Genomic DNA, 23,445 nt, shown 5'->3' with positions numbered 1-23,445 from the left:
GATGTTGTTGAGGATATTTTCTGTGCCTTTAATCTGGGAAACTTCTTCCATTCCTATTTTTCATAGATTTGGTCCTAATTTCACATCCTGCTTGTCAGGCTGTGTCTTTTTAGTGGGGAAGATGAGTTCACTTATATTGAGAGATATTAATAGCCAATGAGTGTTAATTCCTACCATTCTCGTTTTGTGAAGAGATTATTATGTGTTGGGAACACTAATCAATTTGGTGTTCTGTGAGGTTCTTTTATGTTCATAAGCATTCTTTCTTTACGTTGTATAAATTATCTTCTATGATTTTGCTGAACATATGTTCTCATCCTTGGAGCTCGTACTCTCCACTTTTGTTCATGGCTATTATTCTTAGTAGGAAATTTCACAGTGTCTCAGACTACCTGAACATTTTGGGTCAGTCATTTTTTTAGGTAACCTTTTCTTTGGATGATGTATTAATTTCTTAAAGTATATATTCTATGCCTGAGATCATCTCTTCCAATTCTTTTATTGTGTTGGCTGTGCTTCTGTTCTTGTTCTCTTTTGTAGATTTTCCATCTCCAAGGTTCCATCAGTTTGTTTCCTTTATTTCTTTTTTTATCATTTGCAGGTATTGACATGTTTTATTCATTTTTCACCTGTTTGATTATATTTTCCTGTACATTTTAAGGGATTTATTAATTTCTCCTTTAAATTCCTCTATCATATCAATAAGATTGGTTTCAAAGTAATTTCATTGTGCTTTGATTGTGTTAGGATATCCAGGTCTTGCTGTAGTAGGATATCTGGGCTCAGGATGTGTCATGTTGATTTGGCTCCTGTTGAATGTATTCTCATGCTGGCCCTCAGCCAACTGTTTATCCCTGGGTGTTTTTCAGGTGCAGTGTCCTGAGGTGGGCTCTGGGTTTTTCTCTTTTTACGGGTGAAGTTGAGACATTGTCTCACTAAATTGTAGTTCTGTTTGTCTAAGGAATCACAGTGATCAATGTGTTTTTGCTTCCTCAGTGTTGGTATTCATGTTATGCACCACCAGACCCAATCTGTTATTCTTTCCAGAATCATTAGCCCAGAGTAAAAAGAATCACAGTTGATTATATTCATACTGGTAAGGATTGGGCTTCCTGTCATTCTGAGAGAGTTCAGTTAGGATCATCGCAATTGTTTACGGCTATTTATTTCTAGACATTAATGTTTGATAAATTGCTGTCATCCTTGATTTGAAATATATAGGGAATGGATTGGTTCTAAGTGAAGTAATTGGCTACAAATGAATATTTACTCTAGAATACTCTCTAGATTGCTCTTATAGACATTGATACTAATAATGAGTCTGATTATTCGTAATATTCTTCTATACTTGTAATAATACATTCTTTTTTTTATTTTCAGAAGTATTTGTTTTTAACGATGAAAGGCCTTTGTCCCGGTAAGGTTTAACAATACATTAATACTAGAGAAATGCAAAGATAATAAGTAAATTATTTTGGGTATACTTTGAGACTTGTGTCTTACAGGTCCCACAATATTCTGAATATAATTTTAGGTTGAAAACTTGTTCGGTGTATTTCATAAGAAAATGAAAATTATACTCACCCACCATTTCCAAGAACAAACTATACAGTTTTTAAAAAGAGCCTGCTAGGATTAACTGTGCAAGTTAGTGTCTACTTAAGATTCTTTGGCTTTTCAAAGCCTTACTAAATACTTGTGCAATAAGACCCACACTCATAGTTATCATTTCAGTCATTCATCTTGTCTGACATGTTACATAATTTGGAATGATTCTCAGTCAGTCATTACTAGAGGATGGCAACAATTTCTTTCCTCCTTTGGCACCAGCTATGAATGCAAAGGTGCAGCATATATCATAGATGTTGGAAGACACCCATGAGTTGCAGTCCATCCAATGACAGGCTGAGAGAATTTGAAGATGGATGTTAAGAATTCTCTCTGTACATTTATTGGGTGTTATGGTTATTCTGAAGGGATGGATATGTACAGGATTTTGTGTGTCTAGATGAACAAACTATATCTTATCTTGGTGGGCGGTTTATGTCCTTATAAGTTAGTTATAAGTTAATTGTGCGAATGTATTGTTCATTAAGTAATTAACATATGACTCTGGTTGCTGGGTTACAGTTTGTTGAGTCATGACTTCACTGGGTTGTTGGGAGTGTGAGAAGAGTCTGTGACAGGAATCTGTGCTAGGCTATAGAATGCTTGGGGCTAGCTTGACATTTGGCCACACTAGCATGGCCCACGGAACATGATGTGGGTTTCAGGTTGGGAACAACCCTTTATGGAGACAGTGTGTGAAAATGGAGGACAGAGAAACATCTAGAGCATGTGATTCCACCTGGCATGGGAACTCGAGGGAATCATTCACCTTTTAATTATTCCACAAGTCCCATGTCTTCCTGAAAGTTCCACCCGTCAATTATCCATTCATATGATCTGCTTTCCACAGTAACAGATCCTTTGAATCTCAATAGGTTAGCTGAATGTATAGAACTAAATGACCATGTGACAATTATTTATCTCTGTATAAAAGGGTTTTTTGCCTTCCACATCAGTTGGACATGAACATACAGGTGAAGGCCCATCCATTCCTGTCCAGGATGCTAGGTTAGACACTGGTTCGGTAGAAAATTAAAAGGTGTATTTCAAGCTAATTCTGTGCTCATTAAGAGTAATTACCTCCACAAGAGAAGACAATTATGTTGTTCTCTTTATTTGGGCTCTACATCAGGAAAACATTTTATAAATACTATCAAATGACTTATTTCCTCCATGTTTAAAATTTCCTAAATCATACAAGCTAATGTCAAAAATCAAGATTCAAACTTTTCCATACTAAAACTGTTCAAAGACTCCTTGCAAAATATGCATTTTAACTTATACTTGGAAGTGCAAACAGTTTCACAGTCTCAATGCGCTTAGTCTTATTGTTCTTTTTTTCTGTTATTACCTTATTATGTTCATAAAAATGCATAAATGGCACAGAAACAGGCATATTGTGACTTCAGGATTCATTCATGCATGAGTTAAGAAGGAGCAGCTTGAACATTACAAAAGCAGTGGTGGGTTTTGAAGAGTTCTAGCAGCAACAGAAATCTACTTGATGTTCGACAAGCAAACCACTTGGGTGATACCATCATAGATAGTGAAATATTCACAAAGTATCATGGGAAAAGGTGCTTTGTTGCATCAGGGGCAGAGACTGTTATGATTAATGTAGTCAGGGGACTAATTCCATTGCATCTACAGATTAAAAATATCACTTGGTATAGCTATGAGAGCAAAAGCTGGAAAGGTGTGTGTGTGTGTGTGTGTGTGTGTGTGTGTGTGTGTGTGTGTGTGTAACTGTGTAATGGTTTCATTAGGCTAATTTTGTGTTGCTAAATTCCTTCCCTTTTTTCCACATGGGGAAAAGTTGAAAGGAAAGTATTCCCAGACTTGTAATGTAATATAAGTTAGGAAATCAAACAAGAAGTAATTCAATGCATTGGATTAATGTTTAATATGAATATTAACATAACATTCTTAAAATACCCCACAGTCGAGTAAGATCACCAAGACAGCTAAAATCCATTCTGAAAACATCTATCCAGCATAATTCAGGTAAGATTAATTGTAAGTCCTCTACTGATTCTACCCTTACTATAAAAAGAATAAGGAAATCAAATACGAATATATTTATATTCTTTGTTCACTTGCTGGCAACCATTTTTAGACTATAGATTTATTAAGGTATTGTTTCTAAGAAATGTCAAATTCAAATTATACCGTCTGATGTGTTAGCTTCTTCAAATTGAACTACTGATGCGTGTAGTGTCTTTTGATACAAAAAATACACTATTCCATGATTTGTGTTTTCTCTAGACACATAGCAGTACGTTGACTTTGTAATAAAATACATTTTTATTTCAGTTTTTTATATATAATATATATATGATTAATGCTACGTATTATAGGTGTTAGTGTCTGTAAAATATGATAAGGTTAAAAAACAAACCAAAGAGACCCTGTGAGAGAGAGACCCAACCGCCTGGTCAGGTGGGCACTCCTGAGGCTGCAGAGCGGAAGAGAACACCAACACTGCTCACCCCTGCCCACATCCCTGGCCCAAGAGGAAACTGTATAAGGCCTCTGGGCTCCCGTGGGGGAGGGCCCAGGAGCGGCAGGACCCCTGCCTGAGACACCACCGGACCCTGAAGGAAACAGACCGGATAAACAGTTCTCTGCACCCAAATCCCGTGGGAGGGAGAGCTGAACCTTCAGAGAGGCAGACAAGCCTGGGAAACCAGAAGAGACTGCTCTCTGCACACACATCTTGGACGCCAGAGGAAAAAGCCAAAGACCATCTGGAACCCTGGTGCACTGAAGCTCCCGGAAACGGCGGCACAGGTCTTCCTGGTTGCTGCCGCTGCAGAGAGCCCGTGGGCAGCACCCCACGAGCGAACTTGAGCCTCGGGACCACAGGTAAGACCAACTTTTCTGCTGCAAGAAAGCTGCCTGGTGAACTCAAGACACAGGCCCACAGGAACAGCTGAAGACCTGTAGAGAGGAAAAACTACACGCCGGAAAGCAGAACACTCTGTCCCCATAACTGGCTGAAAGAGAGGAAAACAGGTCTACAGCACTCCTGACACACAGGCTTATAGGACAGTCTAGCCACTGTCAGAAATAGCAGAACAAAGTAACACTAGAGATAATCTGATGGCGAGAGGCAAGCGCAGGAACCCAAGCAACAGAAACCAAGGCTACATGGCACCATCGGAGCCCAATTCTCCCATCAAAACAAACATGGAATATCCAAACACACCAGAAAAGCAAGATCTAGTTTCAAAATCATTTTTGATCATGATGCTGGAGGACTTCAAGAAAGACGTGAAGGACTCCCTTAGAGAACAAGTAGAAGCCTACAGAGAGGAATCGCAAAAATGCCTGAAAGAATCGCAAAAATCCCTGAAAAATTCCAGGAAAACATAAATAAACAAGTAGAAGCCCATAGACAGGAGACACAAAAATCCCTGAAAGAATTCCAGGAGAACATAAATAAACAAGTAGAAGCGCATAGAGAGGAGACACAAAAATCCCTGAAAGAATTCCAAGAAAACACAATCAAACAGTTGAAGGAATTAAAAATGGAAATAGAAGCAATCAAGAAAGAACACATGGAAACAACCCTGGATATAGAAAACCAAAAGAAGAGACAAGGAGCTGTAGATACAAGCTTCACCAACAGAATACAAGAGATGGAAGAGAGAATCTCAGGAGCAGAAGATTCCATAGAAATCATTGACTCAACTGTCAAAGATAATGTAAAGCGAAAAAAGCTACTGGTCCAAAACATACAGGAAATCCAGGACTCAATCAGAAGATCAAACCTAAGGATAATAGGTATAGAAGAGAGTGAAGACTCCCAGCTCAAAGGACCAGTAAATATCTTCAACAAAATCATAGAAGAAAACTTCCCTAACCTAAAAAAAGAGATACCCATAGACATACAAGAAGCCTACAGAACTCCAAATAGATTGGACCAGAAAAGAAACAGCTCCCGTCACATAATTGTCAAAACACCAAACGCACAAAACAAAGAAAGAATATTAAAAGCAGTAAGGGAAAAAGGTCAAGTAACATATAAAGGGAGACCTATCAGAATCACACCAGACTTCTCGCCAGAAACTATGAAGGCCAGAAGATCCTGGACTGATGTCATACAGACCCTAAGAGAAAACAAATGCCAGCCCAGGTTACTGTATCCAGCAAAACTCTCAATTAACATTGATGGAGAAACCAAGATATTCCATGACAAAACCAAATTTGCACAATATCTTTCTACAAATCCAGCACTACAAAGGATAATAAATGGTAAAGCCCAACATAAGGAGGCAAGCTATACCCTAGAAGAAGCAAGAAACTAATCGTCTTGGCAACAAAACAAAGAGAATGAAAGCACACAAACATAACCTCACATCCAAATATGAATATAACAGGAAGCAATAATCACTATTCCTTAATATCTCTCAATATCAATGGCCTCAACTCCCCAATAAAAAGACATAGATTAAAAAACTGGATACGCAACGAGGACCCTGCATTCTGCTGCCTACAGGAAACACACCTCAGAGACAAAGACAGACACTACCTCAGAGTGAAAGGCTGGAAAAGAACTTTCCAAGCAAATGGTCAGAAGAAGCAAGCTGGAGTAGCCATTCTAATATCAAATAAAATCAATTTTCAACTAAAAGTCATCAGAAAAGATAAGGAAGGACACTCCATATTCATCAATGGAAAAATCCACCAAGATGAACTCTCAATCCTAAATATCTATGCCCCAAATACAAGGGCACCTACATACGTAAAAGAAACCTTACTAAAGCTCAAAACACACATTGCACCTCACACAATAATAGTGGGAGATTTCAACACCCCACTCTCATCAATGGACAGATCATGGAAACAGAAATTAAACAGTGATGTCGACAGACTAAGAGAAGTCATGAGCCAAATGGACTTAACAGATATTTATAGAACATTCTATCCTAAAGCAAATGGATATACCTTCTTCTCAGCTCCTCATGGTACTTTCTCCAAAATTGACCATATAATTGGTCAAAAAACGGGCCTCAACAAGTACAGAAAGATAGAAATAATCCCATGCGTGCTATCGGACCACCACGGCCTAAAACTGGTCTTCAATAACAATAAGGGAAGAATGCCCACATATACGTGGAAATTGAACAATGCTCTACTCAATGATAACCTGGTCAAGGAAGAAATAAAGAAAGAAATTAAAAACTTTTTAGAATTTAATGAAAATGAAGATACAACATACCCAAACTTATGGGACACAATGAAAGCTGTGCTAAGAGGAAAACTCATAGCGCTGAGTGCCTGCAGAAAGAAACAGGAAAGAGCATATGTCAGCAGCTTGACAGCACACCTAAAAGCTCTAGAACAGAAAGAAGCAAATACACCCAGGAGGAGTAGAAGGCAGGAAATAATCAAACTCAGAGCTGAAATCAACCAAGTAGAAACAAAAAGGACCATAGAAAGAATCAACAGAACCAAAAGTTGGTTCTTTGAGAAAATCAACAAGATAGATAAACCCTTAGCCAGACTAACGAGAGGACACAGAGAGTGTATCCAAATTAACAAAATCAGAAATGAAAAGGGAGACATAACTACAGATTCAGAGGAAATTCAAAAAATCATCAGATCTTACTATAAAAACATATATTCAACAAAACTTGAAAATCTTCAGGAAACGGACAATTTCCTAGAGAGATACCAGGTACCAAAGTTAAATCAGGAACAGATAAAGCAGTTAAACAACCCCATAACTCCTAAGGAACTAGAAGCAGTCATTAAAGGTCTCCCAACCAAAAAGAGACCAGGTCCAGACGGGTTTAGTGCAGAATTCTATCAGACCTTCATAGAAGACCTCGTACCAATATTATCCAAATTATTCCACCAAATTGAAACAGATGGAGCACTACCGAATTCCTTCTACGAAGCCACAATTACTTTTATACCTAAACCACACAAAGACACAACAAAGAAAGAGAACTTGAGACCAATTTCCCTTATGAATATCGACGCAAAAATACTCAATAAAATTCTGGCAAACCGAATTCAAGAGCACATCAAAACAATCATCCACCATGATCAAGTAGGCTTCATCCCAGGCATGCAGGGATGGTTTAATATACGGAAAACCATCACGTGATCCATTATATAAACAAACTGAAAGAACAGAACCACATGATTATTTCATTAGATGCTGAGAAAGCATTTGACAAAATTCAACACCCCTTCATGATAAAAGTCTTGGAGAGAATAGGAATTCAAGGCCCATACCTAAACATAGTAAAAGCCATATACAGCCAACCAGTTGCTAACATTAAACTAAATGGAGAGAAACTTGAAGCAATCCCACTAAAATCAGGGACTAGACAAGGCTGCCCACTCTCTCCCTACTTATTCAATATAGTTCTTGAAGTTCTAGCCAGAGCAATCAGACAAAAAAGGAGATAAAGGGGATACAGATCGGAAAAGAAGAGGTCAAAATATCACTATTTGCAGATGACATGATAGTATATTTAAGTGATCCCAAAAGTTCCACCAGAGAACTACTAAAGCTGATAAACAACTTCAGCAAAGTGGCTGGGTATAAAATTAACTCAAATAAATCAGTTGCCTTCCTCTATACAAAAGAGAAACAAGCCGAGAGAGAAACTAGGGAAACGACACCCTTCATAATAGACCCAAATAATATAAAGTACCTCGGTGTGACTTTAACCAAGCAAGTAAAAGATCTGTACAATAAGAACTTCAAGACACTGAGGAAAGAAATTGAAGAAGACCTCAGAAGATGGAAAGATCTCCCATGCTCATGGATTGGCAGGATTAATATAGTAAAAAAGGCCATTTTACCAAAAGCAATCTACAGATTCAATGCAATCCCCATCAAAATACCAATCCATTTCTTCAAAGAGTTAGACAGAACAATTTGCAAATTCATCTGGAATAACAAAAAACCCAGGATAGCTAAAGCTATCCTCAACAATAAAAGGACTTCAGGGGGAATCACTATCCCTGAACTCAAGCAGTATTACAGAGCAATAGTGATAAAAACTGCATGGTATTGGTACAGAGACAGACAGATAGAGCAATGGACTAGAATTGAAGACCCAGAAATGAACCCACACACCTATGGTCACTTGATTTTTGACAAAGGAGCCAAAACCATCCAATGGAAAAAAGATAGCATTTTCAGCAAATGGTGCTGGTTCAACTGGAGGTCAACATGTAGAAGAATGCAGATCGATCCATGCTTATCACCCTGTACAAAGCTTAAGTCCAAGTGGATCAAGGACCTCCACATCAAACCAGACACACTCAAACTAATAGAAGAAAAACTAGGGAAGCATCTGGAACACATGGGCACTGGAAAAAATTTCCTGAACAAAACACCAATGGCTTATGCTCTAAGATCAAGAATCGACAAATGGGATCTCATAAAACTGCAAAGCTTCTGTAAGGCAAAGGACACTGTGGTTAGGACAAAACGGCAACCAACAGATTGGGAAAAGATCTTTACCAATCCTACAACAGATAGAGGCCTTATATCCAAAATATACAAAGAACTCAAGAAGTTAGACCTCAGGGAGACAAATAACCCTATTAAAAAATGGGGTTCAGAGCTAAACAAAGAATTCACAGCTGAGGAATGCCGAATGGCTGAGAAGCACCTAAAGAAATGTTCAACATCTTTAGTCATAAGGGAAATGCAAATCAAAACAACCCTGAGATTTCACCTCACACCAGTGAGAATGGCTAAGATCAAAAACTCAGGTGACAGCAGATGCTGGCGAGGATGTGGAGAAAGAGGAACACTCCTCCATTGTTGGTGGGATTGCAGACTGGTACAACCATTCTGGAAATCAGTCTGGAGGTTCCTCAGAAAATTGGACATTGAACTGCCTGAGGATCCAGCTATACCTCTCTTGGGCATATACCCAAAAGATGCCTCAACATATAAAAGAGACACGTGCTCCACTATGTTCATCGCAGCCTTATTTATAATAGCCAGAAAATGGAAAGAACCCAGATGCCCTTCAACAGAGGAATGGATACAGAAAATGTGGTACATCTACACAATGAAATATTACTCTGCTATCAAAAACAACGAGTTTATGAAATTCATAGGCAAATGGTTGGAACTGGAAAATATCATCCTGATTGAGCTAACCCAATCACAGAAAGACATACATGGTATGCACTCATTGATAAGTGGCTATTAGCCCAAATGCTTGAATTACCCTAGATCCCTAGAACAAAGGAAACTCAAGACGGATGATCAAAATGTGAATGCTTCACTCCTTCTTTAAATGAGGAAAAAGAATACCCTTGGCAGGGAAGGGAGAGGCAAAGATTAAAACAGAGACTGAAGGAACACCCATTCAGAGCCTGCCCCACATGTGGCCCATACATATACAGCCACCCAATTAGACAAGATGGATGAAGCAAAGAAGTGCAGACCGACAGGAGCCGGATGTAGATCGCTCCTGAGAGACACAGCCAGAATACAGCAAACACAGAGGCGAATGCCAGCAGCAAACCACTGAACTGAGAATAGGTCCCGTGTTGAAGGAATCATAGAAAGAACTGGAAGAGCTTGAAGGGGCTCGAGACCCCAAAAGTACAACAATGCCAAGCAACCAGAGCTTCCAGGGACTAAGCCACTACCTAAATACTATACATGGACTGACCCTGGACTCTGACCCCATAGGTAGCAATGAATATGCTAGTAAGAGCACCAGTGGAAGGGGAAGCCCTGGGTCCTGCTAAGACTGAACCCCCAGTGAACTAGACTATGGGGGAAGGGCGGCAATGGGGGGAGGGTTGGGAGGGGAACACCCATAAGGAAGGGGAGGGGGGAGGGCGATGTTTGCCGGGAAACCAGGAAAGGGAATAACACTTGAAATGTATATAAGAAATACTCAAGTTAATAAAAAAAAAACAAAAAAACAAACCAAAAACAGTATTCAATTACTTTCATTATGTTTTGGAGACTAAATGTTTTTAGCATAATCTGGAATTTTTCCCTTCATAATATTTCAATCATACTTATTTGATAATTCATAGATTATCTTATAGTTATTTTTAGTTGTCTTCCATTTAATGTGAATATCTTGATATTATAAATATCTGGCTCACTCAGGAACCTTTGGAGAAGTGAATGGTGTGTGAGATTTGTAGGTAGTGCTGGGGAATGAAAACTGATATTCTTAGCATTCAATGAAAGCAGCCTCCATATGGGCTACTCTGACAGCACCTTTTCCCTGTAGTCCTATTAATTAGCAAAAGATATAGTGATACTTGATTTATATGCTGCAAGACAAAATTTCCAGTAAAAACAACATTGACACAGTAGATGGAAGGTTGAAAAACCACATCATTCTCCAGTACACAGCACTGAATGATCCCTTGATTGAGTGTGAATAAGATTAGATTCCAACAGGGGGAGAAGCACCACAGAATTTATCCTTTCAGCAACCTACACCACAGCATCTCTCATACCTACTGTGCCTTTGGAGAGAGCCAGCCAGAGAATAGTGTAGAGGAACCTAAATGACCCTCTTCACATAACCCTGAGAGAAACAGAATTATCATAATGTGGGTGTCTTTTTTTAAAATGTATTTCAGCACTGGAGTTTTGTTTGTGTTGTTGAGGACTGTAAGAGGCCCCACACATGCTGAGCATACGGTCCACCATAGAGACATTTTCTCAGCCCATTTGTTGATAGGACAAAAACTTGCTCTGGTCATGGGCAATGCCAAGGGGTGTGCAGTGGAGTTTTACATACTGTAAAGGAAATGAACTAGGGTTGTTCATTCTCTGAAGCATGTTTCGAGGGCAGGCTTTATCCAGAGAGTGAAACTTGAGACACACTATGGTTTATATGTGGAAATATATTTTAAAAATGTTTTATGTGAGATTGCTGCTCTATCTGCAAGTTTCTTTCATGCTTCTCTCTCTGGAGTAATAATTCATGTTGCATAACTACTAAGGAAGTCTTTCCAGTTGCTCTTGCCATGGCCGGCAATGGAAGTTGATGTTGAACTTCTTTTTGATGGAAATGAGCTAGGGGTCAATGCTAGATCTGAGGGCCCTTAACATCTTCTTCAGAAGATCTCGACTACAGTAACACACTGATCTCTCAAGAGCTTTGTCACACTTGCAGCTGGAAATGTTTTGTAAAGGTCTTTGGGTCTCCTATATTTGACTGTCCTGCAATGACAGTCACCAGAGACTGTGCTTCCCGGTGGTAGCAATGAATGTTCCTCGACAGTGAAGGAAGTTCAAGTCGACCTTTGTAGCAGCCCCTTTCACTGCTGTACCAGATGAGCATGCACACTTAGAGTGCTGCAAACATCCCTATTCCAGAGGCAAAAAGCAGCAGTGGCAACATGACGCTGTCCTTTTAACCCTTCACTATGGGACAACAGTTCAGGCTAAGATGGTAATTTCTGTGTCTGATAGTGATCAGGATCATAGGTAATTTGCACAACAATTTTTATAAGTAGTAACTTTTGATGAAATTTTCTCTTTGTCTTTAAAATATACTAGGAAATGGAAAGGAAGGTTTTTGCATATATTTATAATTTACAAATAATTACTCACTTTAAAGGCTTTTCATAAATGGTGCCAAAAAATATAGGGTCACAAATATTAGCCTTTGCACTTATTGTCATGTTTCCTATAGTTGTTTAGTGACAAATTTTGCTTCCCTATTTAGAAGCTGGTATGCAACTTACAGGAAGATCACCGTGGTAAGAATGTGTGCATTGTACAATACATTAATCTGTAAAAAGTATAATGTTCAGAACTTGACACTGTCTTTGCCTCTGTGTACAACGATTTCAGCTTCTTTATTTCTTCTATAATCACAAGCTAAACAATTATTTGTAGAGCAAACCATGTTCAAACTACTAGACCTATCTCCCACACAGCATGAGATATGGACAAACATCCTTAGGTAGGGAGATGATTCAGTGGATAAAGTGCTTGCCATGAGTCTGTGAGAATGAAGGTTGGATTCTCAGAATCCACATGAAGTCTGATGATCCCAAGTGCATCTGAATCCTGGGGCACTTATGATGAGGCAGGAGGTGGTGACAGAGAATCCCCTGAAGTTTACTGGATAGTTTGCCTGGGTTTCTTATTCACGAAGAAGGGATTGAGCCACAAAACTGAGGTTGGAAGAATGTTGCATGCTGTTATTCTAAAGGCTCCCTGACAAGCCCTCCTTTGTTGTTCCTAGGTGTGTGAATGTAGATAATGTCAGCTCTACCTCCTCTGTGAAGGTAAAATGCTTCTTTGTGAAATTAATTTTCTTATGAATTTTGTTATAATTCAGCAATAGTGTAACTGGGATCAGTTTTATATGGAAAGATTGCTCAACGGAGTCTACATTGTAGATGTGGAGATTTCTACAAACTGCAAGTGAGCAGTAAGTCCTTGTGGGTAGTGGTGGTCAATAAGAGAATGGACTCAAAAGACATAGTGAGTGGAAGATTGAGCACAGTCCTTGTACAATAGAAGATGTCTGATGTTTGACAAGTGTTGTTTGCAGAGATGAGTACACATTTGACTGATTTTAAAATGTGACTATTACTAGACCATAATATTTCTTTTTTAAAAATTCTTTATTAGATATATTTCTTTACTTTTCCAATGTTTTTCCCCTTCCCGGTTTCCTGTCCATGAGCCCCCATCCCTTCCCCCTCACCTCTCCCATACGGGTTTTCCTGGGCTGGAGAGATGGCTCAGTGGTTAAGAGCACTGACTGCTCTTCCAGAGGTCTTGATGAATCCAATTCCCAGCAACCACATGGTGGCTCACAACCATCTATAATGAGATCTGATGATCTCTCCTGGTGTGTCTGAAGACAGCTACAGTGTACTTATATATAATAAGTACTTCTTAGTAAGTCCAGACATTTCTATAATCCAGGAATCTCCTAAGTGACTTGACCCTCAGGAAAATGCATGCAATTTTTTTCATCTTTATTAACTTGGGTATTTCTTATTTAGATTTCGATTCTTATTCTGTTTTCAGGTTTCTGGCCAACATCTCCCTAAACCCTCCCCATCCCCCTAGCCCCTTCCTGTCGCCTTCTCTATGTGTGTTCCCCTCCCCATCCTCCCCCCATTACCGTCCTCCTCTGCTAAGTTGTAAGTAGGCATATTAGAAGATATTTTATATTTAATAATGAATTTTAATTTTCATGTGTCAATATCCTGTAATTCCTAAGTAATAAAGTTGATTTAAAAGCATGCATCCTAAAAGAAAAGAGTTAATTTCGGGACCAAATAAAAAGTTAACTGTCCCCTCTGCATTGCAGGGAGAATCAGGGAGAAAGATCCACATAAAACCTAAGAAGAGCCAGAACAGTTTTAGAAAATCTGGAGTTTATGTGTCTTCTCGGGTAGCCCCAATTCTTGAAGTGTGGGAAGAAAATACATCTGCAACGGTAATCCCCACTGATGTGAGAAGGAACCTATTTCCTTTTGTGAAGGGGAGTGATGGGTGTTTGTGCCTATGCCTTCCTAGAGCAAGTAGTGAACAAGTAGAGAAAGATCAGCCTTGAGCATTCCCTTCACACTCTCCATATCCTCACTCCTTGCCAGTCACTGCATTAGGCAGTGCTTCTCAACCTTCCTAACGCTGTGACCTTTAATACAGTTCCTCATGCTGTGGTGATTCCCAACCATACAACTGTTTTGTTGCTACTGCATCAGTGTCAGATTGATAATATCATCAACTGTAATGTCGTATTGGTATTTTCAGAAGGTCTTTGCCAACCTGTGTGAGACTGTTCTATGCCCTCCTCCAATACGGTATGACAGACAGGTTGAGAATCACTGTCATAAAATGTAATAATAGTAAATTAGACTATGGAAACAGAAGAAAAAACAGAAAATGAGCATGTTTTTAACTCACTGAGGAGAACTCATAAAAATACAGAAACCAAATAGTACATGCTCCTGGAAATAGGTACAGTCAACATGAAAGCAACCACCATAGTTGTGCTTCATTTACTTTGGATTGACTGACTTTATGTGTGTGAATGTTTTGCGTGTATTCTGTCTGTATACCATGTGCGTGTGCTTCCCACAAAAATCAGAAGAGGTCATTTCATCCTTTGTTCTTGTTGTTCCAGAACTTTGTCAGCCAATATTATGTGTTTTACAAAGCAAAGCCAGGTGTCCTGGAGGAGCAATGAATGTTTTAAACTCCTCAGCCCCTTTTCCAGCACACAGATTTAATATGTTTGATAGGCAAAAAGATTAAAATTATCATCAGGGGAAATAAGAAGTCAGTCTTCTGATATTTCTTAACTTCCTGGACAGGACCTCAGCATTCTGGTTTTACCCATTGAAGTCCAAAGTACTTATAGGCAGGGTGCCCACAACAGGTGGCTGGGTATGTTGGTGTACACAGTTAATTCACGAACTCATAAAGCAGGCAGGGTGGTCTCTGTCAGTTCAAGGACGTCCTGTTCTTAATTTATTTGGGGAGTAGGAGAATGTAAGTTGAATTGTGGGTATCAAAAGATAACTTGTATGAATCAATCATTCCCTTCCTCTGTTTCCAGTCTCAGGTATCAAATTCAAGTTATCAGTCAGGCTGCCAAGTAGGTTTATCACATTTGTAGCATGATTTACACTTTGGTTAGCATTAACAGACAAACAGTAGATAAACTCTGCATGTGTGTGTGTGTGGGAGGGTTATTTAACATTAACACAAATGCTAAGCAGTGCATGGACGGATCAGACAAAGAGATGGGAGTTCATGTGTTTGAACACTTGGCCACTGTTTGGGAGATTGTTTAACTTTTGGGGTCTGGCCTCGCTAGCAGAAGGTTTTCAGTGGTAGATTTTAATGGCTGTGACTACTTGTGGTACCAGTACTGTGTTATCTGCTTCCCGGTCTACCAGCCTGTGAGAACCAATAATGTACTGCCAAAAGTCAGGCCTCCCTGTTCCTTCCTTGAAATAAGTGACTGGTTTTCCCCATCAGATATTTTGTCACAGAAAGTCCAGAAACAAATTCAAAAGTAACAGTCATCTTTCCTGTTTAAATCCCCTTTCAGAAGTTACAAAGCAAGCAGAAGGGTGTGTCTGCTGATCTTACACACACTACTTACTCCTTACTCCACTGCATACTGTCAACACGTAGCTAATTACCTTCCTCTAGACCTCTAATTTCATCATTAGGAAAGAGGAAGTTCAGATATAATTATTACACATAATGGAATCATTAGAAACTGTAAATTTATAGAAACCAAACTCAAATGCTCTTCCTTTATGCCTAGATCAATTTGGTTTCCAATTAACTACTAGAGGTGATGAACCTGAGTAATTTTTATTCTAGGAAGAACTTAGCAAAGACATGGAACTCAGGTACTTTTTATTTTTATTTTTATTTTTTTCTTTATTAACTTGAGTATTTCTTATTTACATTTCGATTGTATTTCCCTTTCCCGATTTCCAGGCCAATGTCCCCCTAGCCCCTCCCCCCTGCTCCCCTCCCGATCCTCCTCCCATTACCTCCCTCCCCCTAACAATCTTGTTCACTGGGAGTTCAGTCTTAGTAGGACTAGGGGCTTCCCCTTCCACTGGTGCTCTTACTAGGATATTCATTGCTACCTATGAGGTCAGAGCCCAGGGTCAGTCCATGTATAGTCTTTGGGTAGTGGCTTAGTCCCTGGAAGCTCTGGTTGCTTGGCATTGTTGTTCATATGGGGTCTCAAGCCCCTTCAATCTCTTCCAGTCCTTTCTCTGATTCCTTCAACGGGGGTCCCGTTCTCAGTTCAGTGGTTTCATGCTGGCATTCGCCTATGTATTTGCTGTATTCTGGCTGTGTCTCTCAGGAGAGATCTACATTCGGCTCCTGTCGGTCTGCACTTCTTTGCTTCATCCATCTTGTCTAACTGGATGGCTGTATATGTATGGGCCACATGTGGGGCAGGCTCTAAATGGGTGTTCCTTCTGCCTCTGTTTTAAACTTTGCCTCCCTATTCCCTGCCAAGGGTATTCTTGTTCCCCTTTTAAAGAAGGAGTGAAGCATTCACATTTTGATCATCCATCTTGAGTTTCGTTTGTTCTAGAAATCTAGGGTAATTCAAGCATTTGGGCTAATAGCCACTTATCAATTAGTGCATGCCATGTGTGTTTTTCTGTGATTGGGTTACCTCACTCAGGATGATATTTTCCAGTTCCAACCATTTGCCTATGAATTTCATAAAGTCATTGTTTTTGATAGCTGAGTAATATTCCATTGTGTAGATGTACCACATTTTCTGTATCCATTCCTCTGTTGAAGGGCATCTGGGTTCTTTCCATTTTCTGGCTATTATAAATAAGGCTGCTATGAACATAGTGGAGCACGTGTCTTTTTTATAAGTTGGGGCATCTTTTGGGTATATGCCCAAGAGAGGTATAGCTGGGTCCTCGGGTAGTTCAATGTCCATTTTTCTGAGGAGCCTCCAGACTGATTTCCAGAATGGTTGTACCAGTCTGCAATCCCACCACATCCTCGCCAGCATTTGCTGTCACCTGAGTTTCTGATCTTAGCCATTCTCACTTGTGTGAGATGAAATCACAGGGTTGTTTTGATTTGCATTTCCCTTATGACTAAAGATGTTGAACATTTCTTTAGGTTTTTCCCAGCCATTCAGCATTCCCCAGCTGTGAATTCTTTGTTTCGCTCTGAACCCCATTTTTTAGTAGGGTTATTTGTCTCCCTGAGGTCTAACTTCTTGAGTTCTTTGTCTATTTTGGATATAAGCCCTCTATCTGTTGTAGGATTGGTAAAGATCTTTTCCCAATTTGTTGGTTGCCGTTTTGTCCTAACCACAGTGTCCTTTGCCTTACAGAAGCTTTCCAGTTTTATGAGATCCTGTTTGTCCATTCTTGATCTTAGAGCATAAGCCTTTGGTGTTTTGTTCAGGAAATTTTCTCCAGTGCCCATGTGTTCCAGATGCTTCCCCACTTTTTCTTCTATTGTTTGAGTGTATCTGGTTTGATGTGGAGGTCCTTGATCCACTTGGACTTAAGCTTTGTACAGGGTGATAAGCATGGATTGATCTGCATTCTTCTACATGTTGACATCCAGCTGAACCAGCACCATTTACTGAAAATGCTATCTTTTTTCCATTGGATGGTTTTGGCTCCTTTGTCAAAAATCAAGTGCCCATAGGTGTGTGGGTTCATTTCTGGGTCTTCAATTCTAGTCCATTGGTCTATCTGTCTGTCTCTGTACCAATACCATGCAGTTTTTATCACTATTACTCTGCAATACTGCTTGAGTTCAGAGATAGTGATTCCCCCTGAAGTCCTTTTATTGTTGAGGATAGTTTTAGCTATCCTGGGTTTTTTGTTATTCCAGATGAATTTGCAAATTGTTCTATCTCTGTGAAGAATTGGATTGATATTTTGATGGGGATTGCATTGAATCTGTAGATCACTTTTGGTAAAATGGCCATTTTTACTATATTAATCCTGCCAATCCATGAGCATGGGAGATCTTTCCATCTTCTGAGGTCTTCTTAAATTTCTTTCTTCAGAGACTTGAAGTTCTTATTGTACAGATCTTTTACTTGCTTGGTTAAAGTCACACTGAGGTACTTTATATTCTTTGGGACTATTATGAAGGGTGTCGTTTCCCTAATTTCTTTCTCGGCTTGTTTCTCTTTTGTGTAGAGGAAGGCTACTGATTTATTTGAGTTAATTTTATACCCAGCCACTTTGCTGAAGTTTTTTATCAGGTGTAGTAGTTCTCTGGTGGAACTTTTGGGATGAACCATAGAATATGAAGGAGAGAGAATATTACAAAATCGTTATTTAGAGGAGAAGCAGAGCAAAACATCAGAGGCCAAGAAACACATTTTGTCACTTCTTTTTATATATTTTCATCTTAAAAGGTACCATGACTTTAGATCCCAAAGAGTAGAATAGTGGTAAGTTTAAACCTAAGCATGTCCACATTAAAGATTTTTAAAGACTCTGGGCCGTTTACTCATCCTGAAAGGAAGCAGACGTTACTGAATATCATTGAATGTAGTGCTAAATATCGACGGAATACAGAAATAGTTTGGGGACTATAAATCAAGGTCCTGACTTTATCAGAAGGGTGATGAAATGAATAAAATCAGTGAATTTTAAATCAAAAATAACAATGATAATTTTCCTTATAGGATGAAAAAACTAAAATGGAAAATTTCCATTCCGTGCCTTCTGAGGCTGCTGCTGATGTTGGACCTTCCACTTCTACTGCTGACAGCCTGGATGCTGCTGAGCCTGCGCAGAATAAGTCCACCAAGGAGGCTGCCAGTCTGACTGAAGTTGAGCCTGAGCCAACTAAGTCCACCATTGCCGCTGACAGTCTGACTGCAGTTGAGCCTGCGCCAACTAAGTCCACCATTGCCACTGACAGTCTGACTGCAGTTGAGCCTGCACTGACTAAGTCCACCAAGGATGCTGCCAGTCTGACTGCAGCTGAGCCTGCGCCGACTAAGTCCACCAAGGATGCTGCCAGTCTGACTGCAGCTGAGCCTGTGCCGACTAAGTCCACCACTGCCGCTGACAGTCTGACTGCAGTTGAGCCTGCGCCGACTAAGTCCACCACTGCCGCTGCCAGTCTGACTGCAGCTGAACCTGCGCCGACTAAGTCCACCAATGCTGCTGACAGTCTGACTGCAGGTGAGCCTGCGCCGACTAAGTCCACCAATGCCGCTGCCAGTCTGACTGCAGCTGAGCTTGCGCTGACTAAGTCCACCAATGCCGCTGACGGTCTGACTGCAGATGAGCCCGAGCTGTCCCTTACATATGCTGCTGACAGTACTGTGTCAGGTGACTCAGGACCAGCTAGTCACATTGGATTGGATTATGTAGTTGATTTACCTCTTTACAAGGAGAGTACAAGGTACAAACCCCATGCTGACCCAGAGCCCACTCCTGGTTCCTGCACTTGTTATTCCCTTGATTCCATTCAAATGACTAACCTGACTCTTTTGATATCCTTTAGTGAAGAAGAAATATTTTATACTGCTTCTTCAGATGAGGAATCTTCTTTTATTCCTGACATAGAAGAAGGTCTGCCTGCTACTCAGGCACCTGTTGATAATTTTGATGCTTCTGCGTCAGCTGAACCAATAAACCACAGCATGAACCCTCTCAGGGTGGGTGGATATCTTCGGGCACCAGCGATAGCACACATCCCCTTTTTGCCTTTTATATGGCTTGTATCCTCACTTTTCTCTGTCATAACATGGATGAAAATCCAAATTCAACATACATGGCATGAAGAAAATGGCCAAGGAGCTCCCACTAACAAAAAAGTTGGATCAGGTTAGTTAGACAAAAATAGTAGCTTAAAATAGATGAATTTTTTTCCCTTGAAACCTAGGTCTGTATTGTTAATAAATTTCATGCTTCTATAGGGCTATTCATGAATAACCTAGAACCTGAAATTTTTTTTCAATTTATATATTTTCAGTAACATGATAAATCCAGTTTGGACAAATACAAGTGACATGTAAAACTGTTTTCTGATTGGTTGTTTTCTAGTCTAGAATGAGGAGATTATGGTCACTCCCAGTGAAGACCTTGTGTTTCCTGAATGACTAAGCAGGGGTAACTTCCTGTTAAATGTTATTGTCTATTTAATGCTGTCATTCTGAACTCTGACTTCTGAGGTTAGCATAGCCTTTGACCGCAACATTCCAAAAGAAGCAACTTCTGAGATTAAAAATAACAAGAGAAGCATCCACCTTCTCACTGTTTCTCACTACATTGATCCCGATGATAATGATACTGATGTTGTTGATGCTGGGCATGACAATATCACCAGTGATGTGCCTGATGATGCTGTTGATAATTCTTGTTTTTCTTCTAGTGGCTGCGGCTCCTGATCCCTAGACCCTTGATGTTCCTCCAGGATCGATTGGAATGCCACAGCAGTCTGTGTGGAAGAATTGATCATATATATAAATTGTAGAGTTAAAGGTATAATGTGATAGTAGACTGAAGTAAAAATTTATTGTTTCACTGGAGACTCAGTTGTGCCGTGTGATGCTTCCTAGAAAAAATGTTCAATTATTTTCAATTTTATTTTTTACTTGTTTACTTTACATCCTGCTCACTGCCCCCTCCCTGTCAGCCTCTCCCACAATCCTTCCCTTGTGCCCCGCCTCCTTCTCCTCTGAGAGGGTAGGGGCCACTTGGTTATCTTCCCACCCTGGAACATGAAGTCTCTGTGAGACTATGCCCTTCCTCTCCCACTGAGTCCAGACAAGGCCGTCTAGATAGAAGGACATATCCCGCATACGGGCAACAGCTTTAAGGATAGTCCCTGCTGCAGTTTTTTTTGGGACTCACATGAAGATCGAGGTCCATATGTGCTACCTATGTGTGTGGAGGCTTAGGACCAGCCTCTGCATATTCTTTGGTTGGTGGATCAGTCTCTAAGAGCCCTAAGAGTCCAGGTCAATCGATTTTGTTAGTCTTCCTGTTGCGTTCTTATCCTCTGAGGGACTGCAATCCTTCTACTTTTTCTTCCATAAGAGTCTTCAAGATCCATCCAATTTTAGCTGAGGGTGTGTACATCTAAGTCAGCTGCTGGGTGCAACCTCTCCAGACAGCCTGTGCTAGACTCTGTCTGCTAGCATAACAGGGTATCATTCAGAGTCAGGGACTGTCGCTTGTTCAAGGGTGGGTGGGTTATTGGTTGGCTGTTCCCTCAGTCTCTCCTCCAGCCCTATTCCTTCATTTCCTGTAGACAGGAAAAAATTTGGATTTAAAGTTTTGTGGTTGGGTCGATGTTCCAGTTGCTCCACTGGGCTTCCTGCATAGCGAGAAGAGCCAGGATCCCCATGCTCTGTATCCCCAGTGCAGTGAGTCACAAGCTCCAGTGATTCTTGTTTCCTCCTCTGCCTCAGTCTCTGTCTCTCTCTGAGGTCGCCTCCTCACTCACCACCCCTATCTGTTGCAGATTTCCATTCATTATCATGGTTCCCTCCCCCTCCCCACACTGGACCCTCAGTGACCCTATTCCTTCCTTTCTCCTTTCCCAACTGGTTCCCTTCATCCATATGCCTTCCATGACCCTTCCATATTCTCAATTATCCTTTCTTGTGCCCTTCTCTTGTTCAGTCTTCTTGGATCTGTGGAGTGTAGCACTGGGCATCCTTTATTTTATAGGCTCCTTACTGAGAGGGGAGAGGTCATGCTTAGCTTCCTTTTCACTGAGCCCCACTGGATTGCATACCTACTTTAGGCTCCTAGGCATATGAGAGCTGCGTACCTGAAGACAGCAGCTCATAGGCCTTCTGTACAGAAAACAGAAACATTGAGTTAGTTTATCAATTCTTTTCCATGGTCTCTGTTAGAGCCCGTTATTGGGCACATGTTTTAGGTCTCGAAGTTAATACATTTTATTTTCTTTGTCTATCATTAAATTGATTAGATTTATATGTAAGAGTTTTTACTGCTGTGCATTTTCTATGCAGTATGTGTGATAGAACCCAGTGCTGGTTCCCCTGGAACTGGATTTACAGATGGTTGGTTTTGAGTGGCCAGCGATGTGCTAGCAATTAAAACTGAGTGCTCTACAAACAAAACTAGAACTCTTAACTGCGTCTCCATCTCTCTAGGCCATATGTATGTATGTATGTGTGTGTGTGTGTGTGTGTGTGTGTGTATGTATATGTATATGTATATGTATGTTAATATTATACAACATGGTAAATTTCACCATAAGATAAATTTTTATCATGAAACTTCAATAAATTTTCTAGTATAGTGCAAAAATTTTCACCAAGAGATATTTACACCAATATGACTTGTGCTTGCAGATGGGTCAAACAAAGACATTTTGAATTGGATCTATAACCCTGAACCCCAGTATAAACCTTGTGTACATCTTGTGTGTGCATTGATCCACATGTGAAGGATAGAGACTGATATTGTCTTCCTCTCGATTTCCTGTACCCCACTCACATGTGTAATTGTGTGGGTCAAAGGACAATGCCACTCTACAGTTCTGTTCCGCCACATTGTGGGTTCTAGGGACTGAACTCAGGCCATCATCCCTCTGTATGGGTTCCACCCCTGGTCCCTCAGTTTTGGGGACATGTTCATTCACTCAAATCCTAGTGTCTTGGAGCACACTGATCTTCATCCTTGCAGGAAAGCAAGTTTTGGGGATCCCCTTATTTCCACATCTGCAGTGAGGTTTTCGGGAAACGTGTTTTACCAAACACCTCAGGCTCTAATCCTTATTTCCTATTGTTAGGCTGTACTAGGTTATGAAGGAGAACCATAGCACAGTAGTAGATATTCCATAATCCACATGCTTCTTGATAATTTTGTAGATCTAAAGGCCTTTAGTCTTTAAGTTACAGTTTCATATAAATAATAAATTCTGAATTAGAATTCCAAGAACTTCCTGTTTATTGAATATTTTCTTTAAATACACTGACTTGTCCTACTGTAGTTTTTTCATTCTGTCAGTCCATTTACTCCCCACATGTAACTTAGATGTGTACTGAGTACAATACACATTCTATTATCTCTCAAAATCGTCCCATTCTTAACCTTTTTGTTTCTGTGCCCAGTCTCAGAGCCTGTAAATCATTCATAGGTAATGTCAACAGCCTGTGAATCAACCTCAAGAAACACATACCAACTCTGTCACTTCTCTAAAGGACAAGCCTACAGTCTGTCAGTCATTCATAAGAAATGACTACACCCTGACCATCATTCATAAGAAACACCCAACGCGAATCACTATCCCTGAACTCAAGCAGTATTACAGAGCAATAGTGATAAAAACTGCATGGTATTGGTACAGAGACAGACAGATAGACCAATGGA

General features: G+C 40.1%; 1 protein-coding gene across 1 annotated transcript in view; it reads left to right on the top strand.

Annotated features, from left to right (window-relative positions):
* LOC148000487 (uncharacterized) overlaps positions 1–20,538 on the top strand; it is a 35,416-nt gene extending 14,878 nt beyond the window's left edge. The window contains exons 2-9 of the mRNA XM_087589593.1: positions 1,381–1,417; positions 3,551–3,612; positions 12,303–12,336; positions 12,828–12,870; positions 13,911–14,039; positions 18,768–19,495; positions 19,598–19,920; positions 20,468–20,538. Coding sequence (XP_087445719.1) covers positions 1,381–1,417; positions 3,551–3,612; positions 12,303–12,336; positions 12,828–12,870; positions 13,911–14,039; positions 18,768–19,495; positions 19,598–19,920; positions 20,468–20,490 — 1,379 coding nt within the window. The 3' untranslated portion in view covers positions 20,491–20,538. The remainder of the gene's footprint in view (positions 1–1,380; positions 1,418–3,550; positions 3,613–12,302; positions 12,337–12,827; positions 12,871–13,910; positions 14,040–18,767; positions 19,496–19,597; positions 19,921–20,467) is intronic.
* Positions 20,539–23,445: the final 2,907 nt, after the last annotated feature.

The sequence above is a fragment of the Rattus norvegicus genome, chromosome 16, assembly GCF_021556685.1.
Source record: "Rattus norvegicus strain SHRSP/BbbUtx chromosome 16, alternate assembly SHRSP_T2T, whole genome shotgun sequence".
Classification (NCBI taxonomy): Eukaryota; Metazoa; Chordata; class Mammalia; order Rodentia; family Muridae; genus Rattus; species Rattus norvegicus.
The sequence above is the reverse complement of the archived record's forward strand: the minus strand, read 5'-3'. Positions and strand labels throughout refer to the sequence as shown.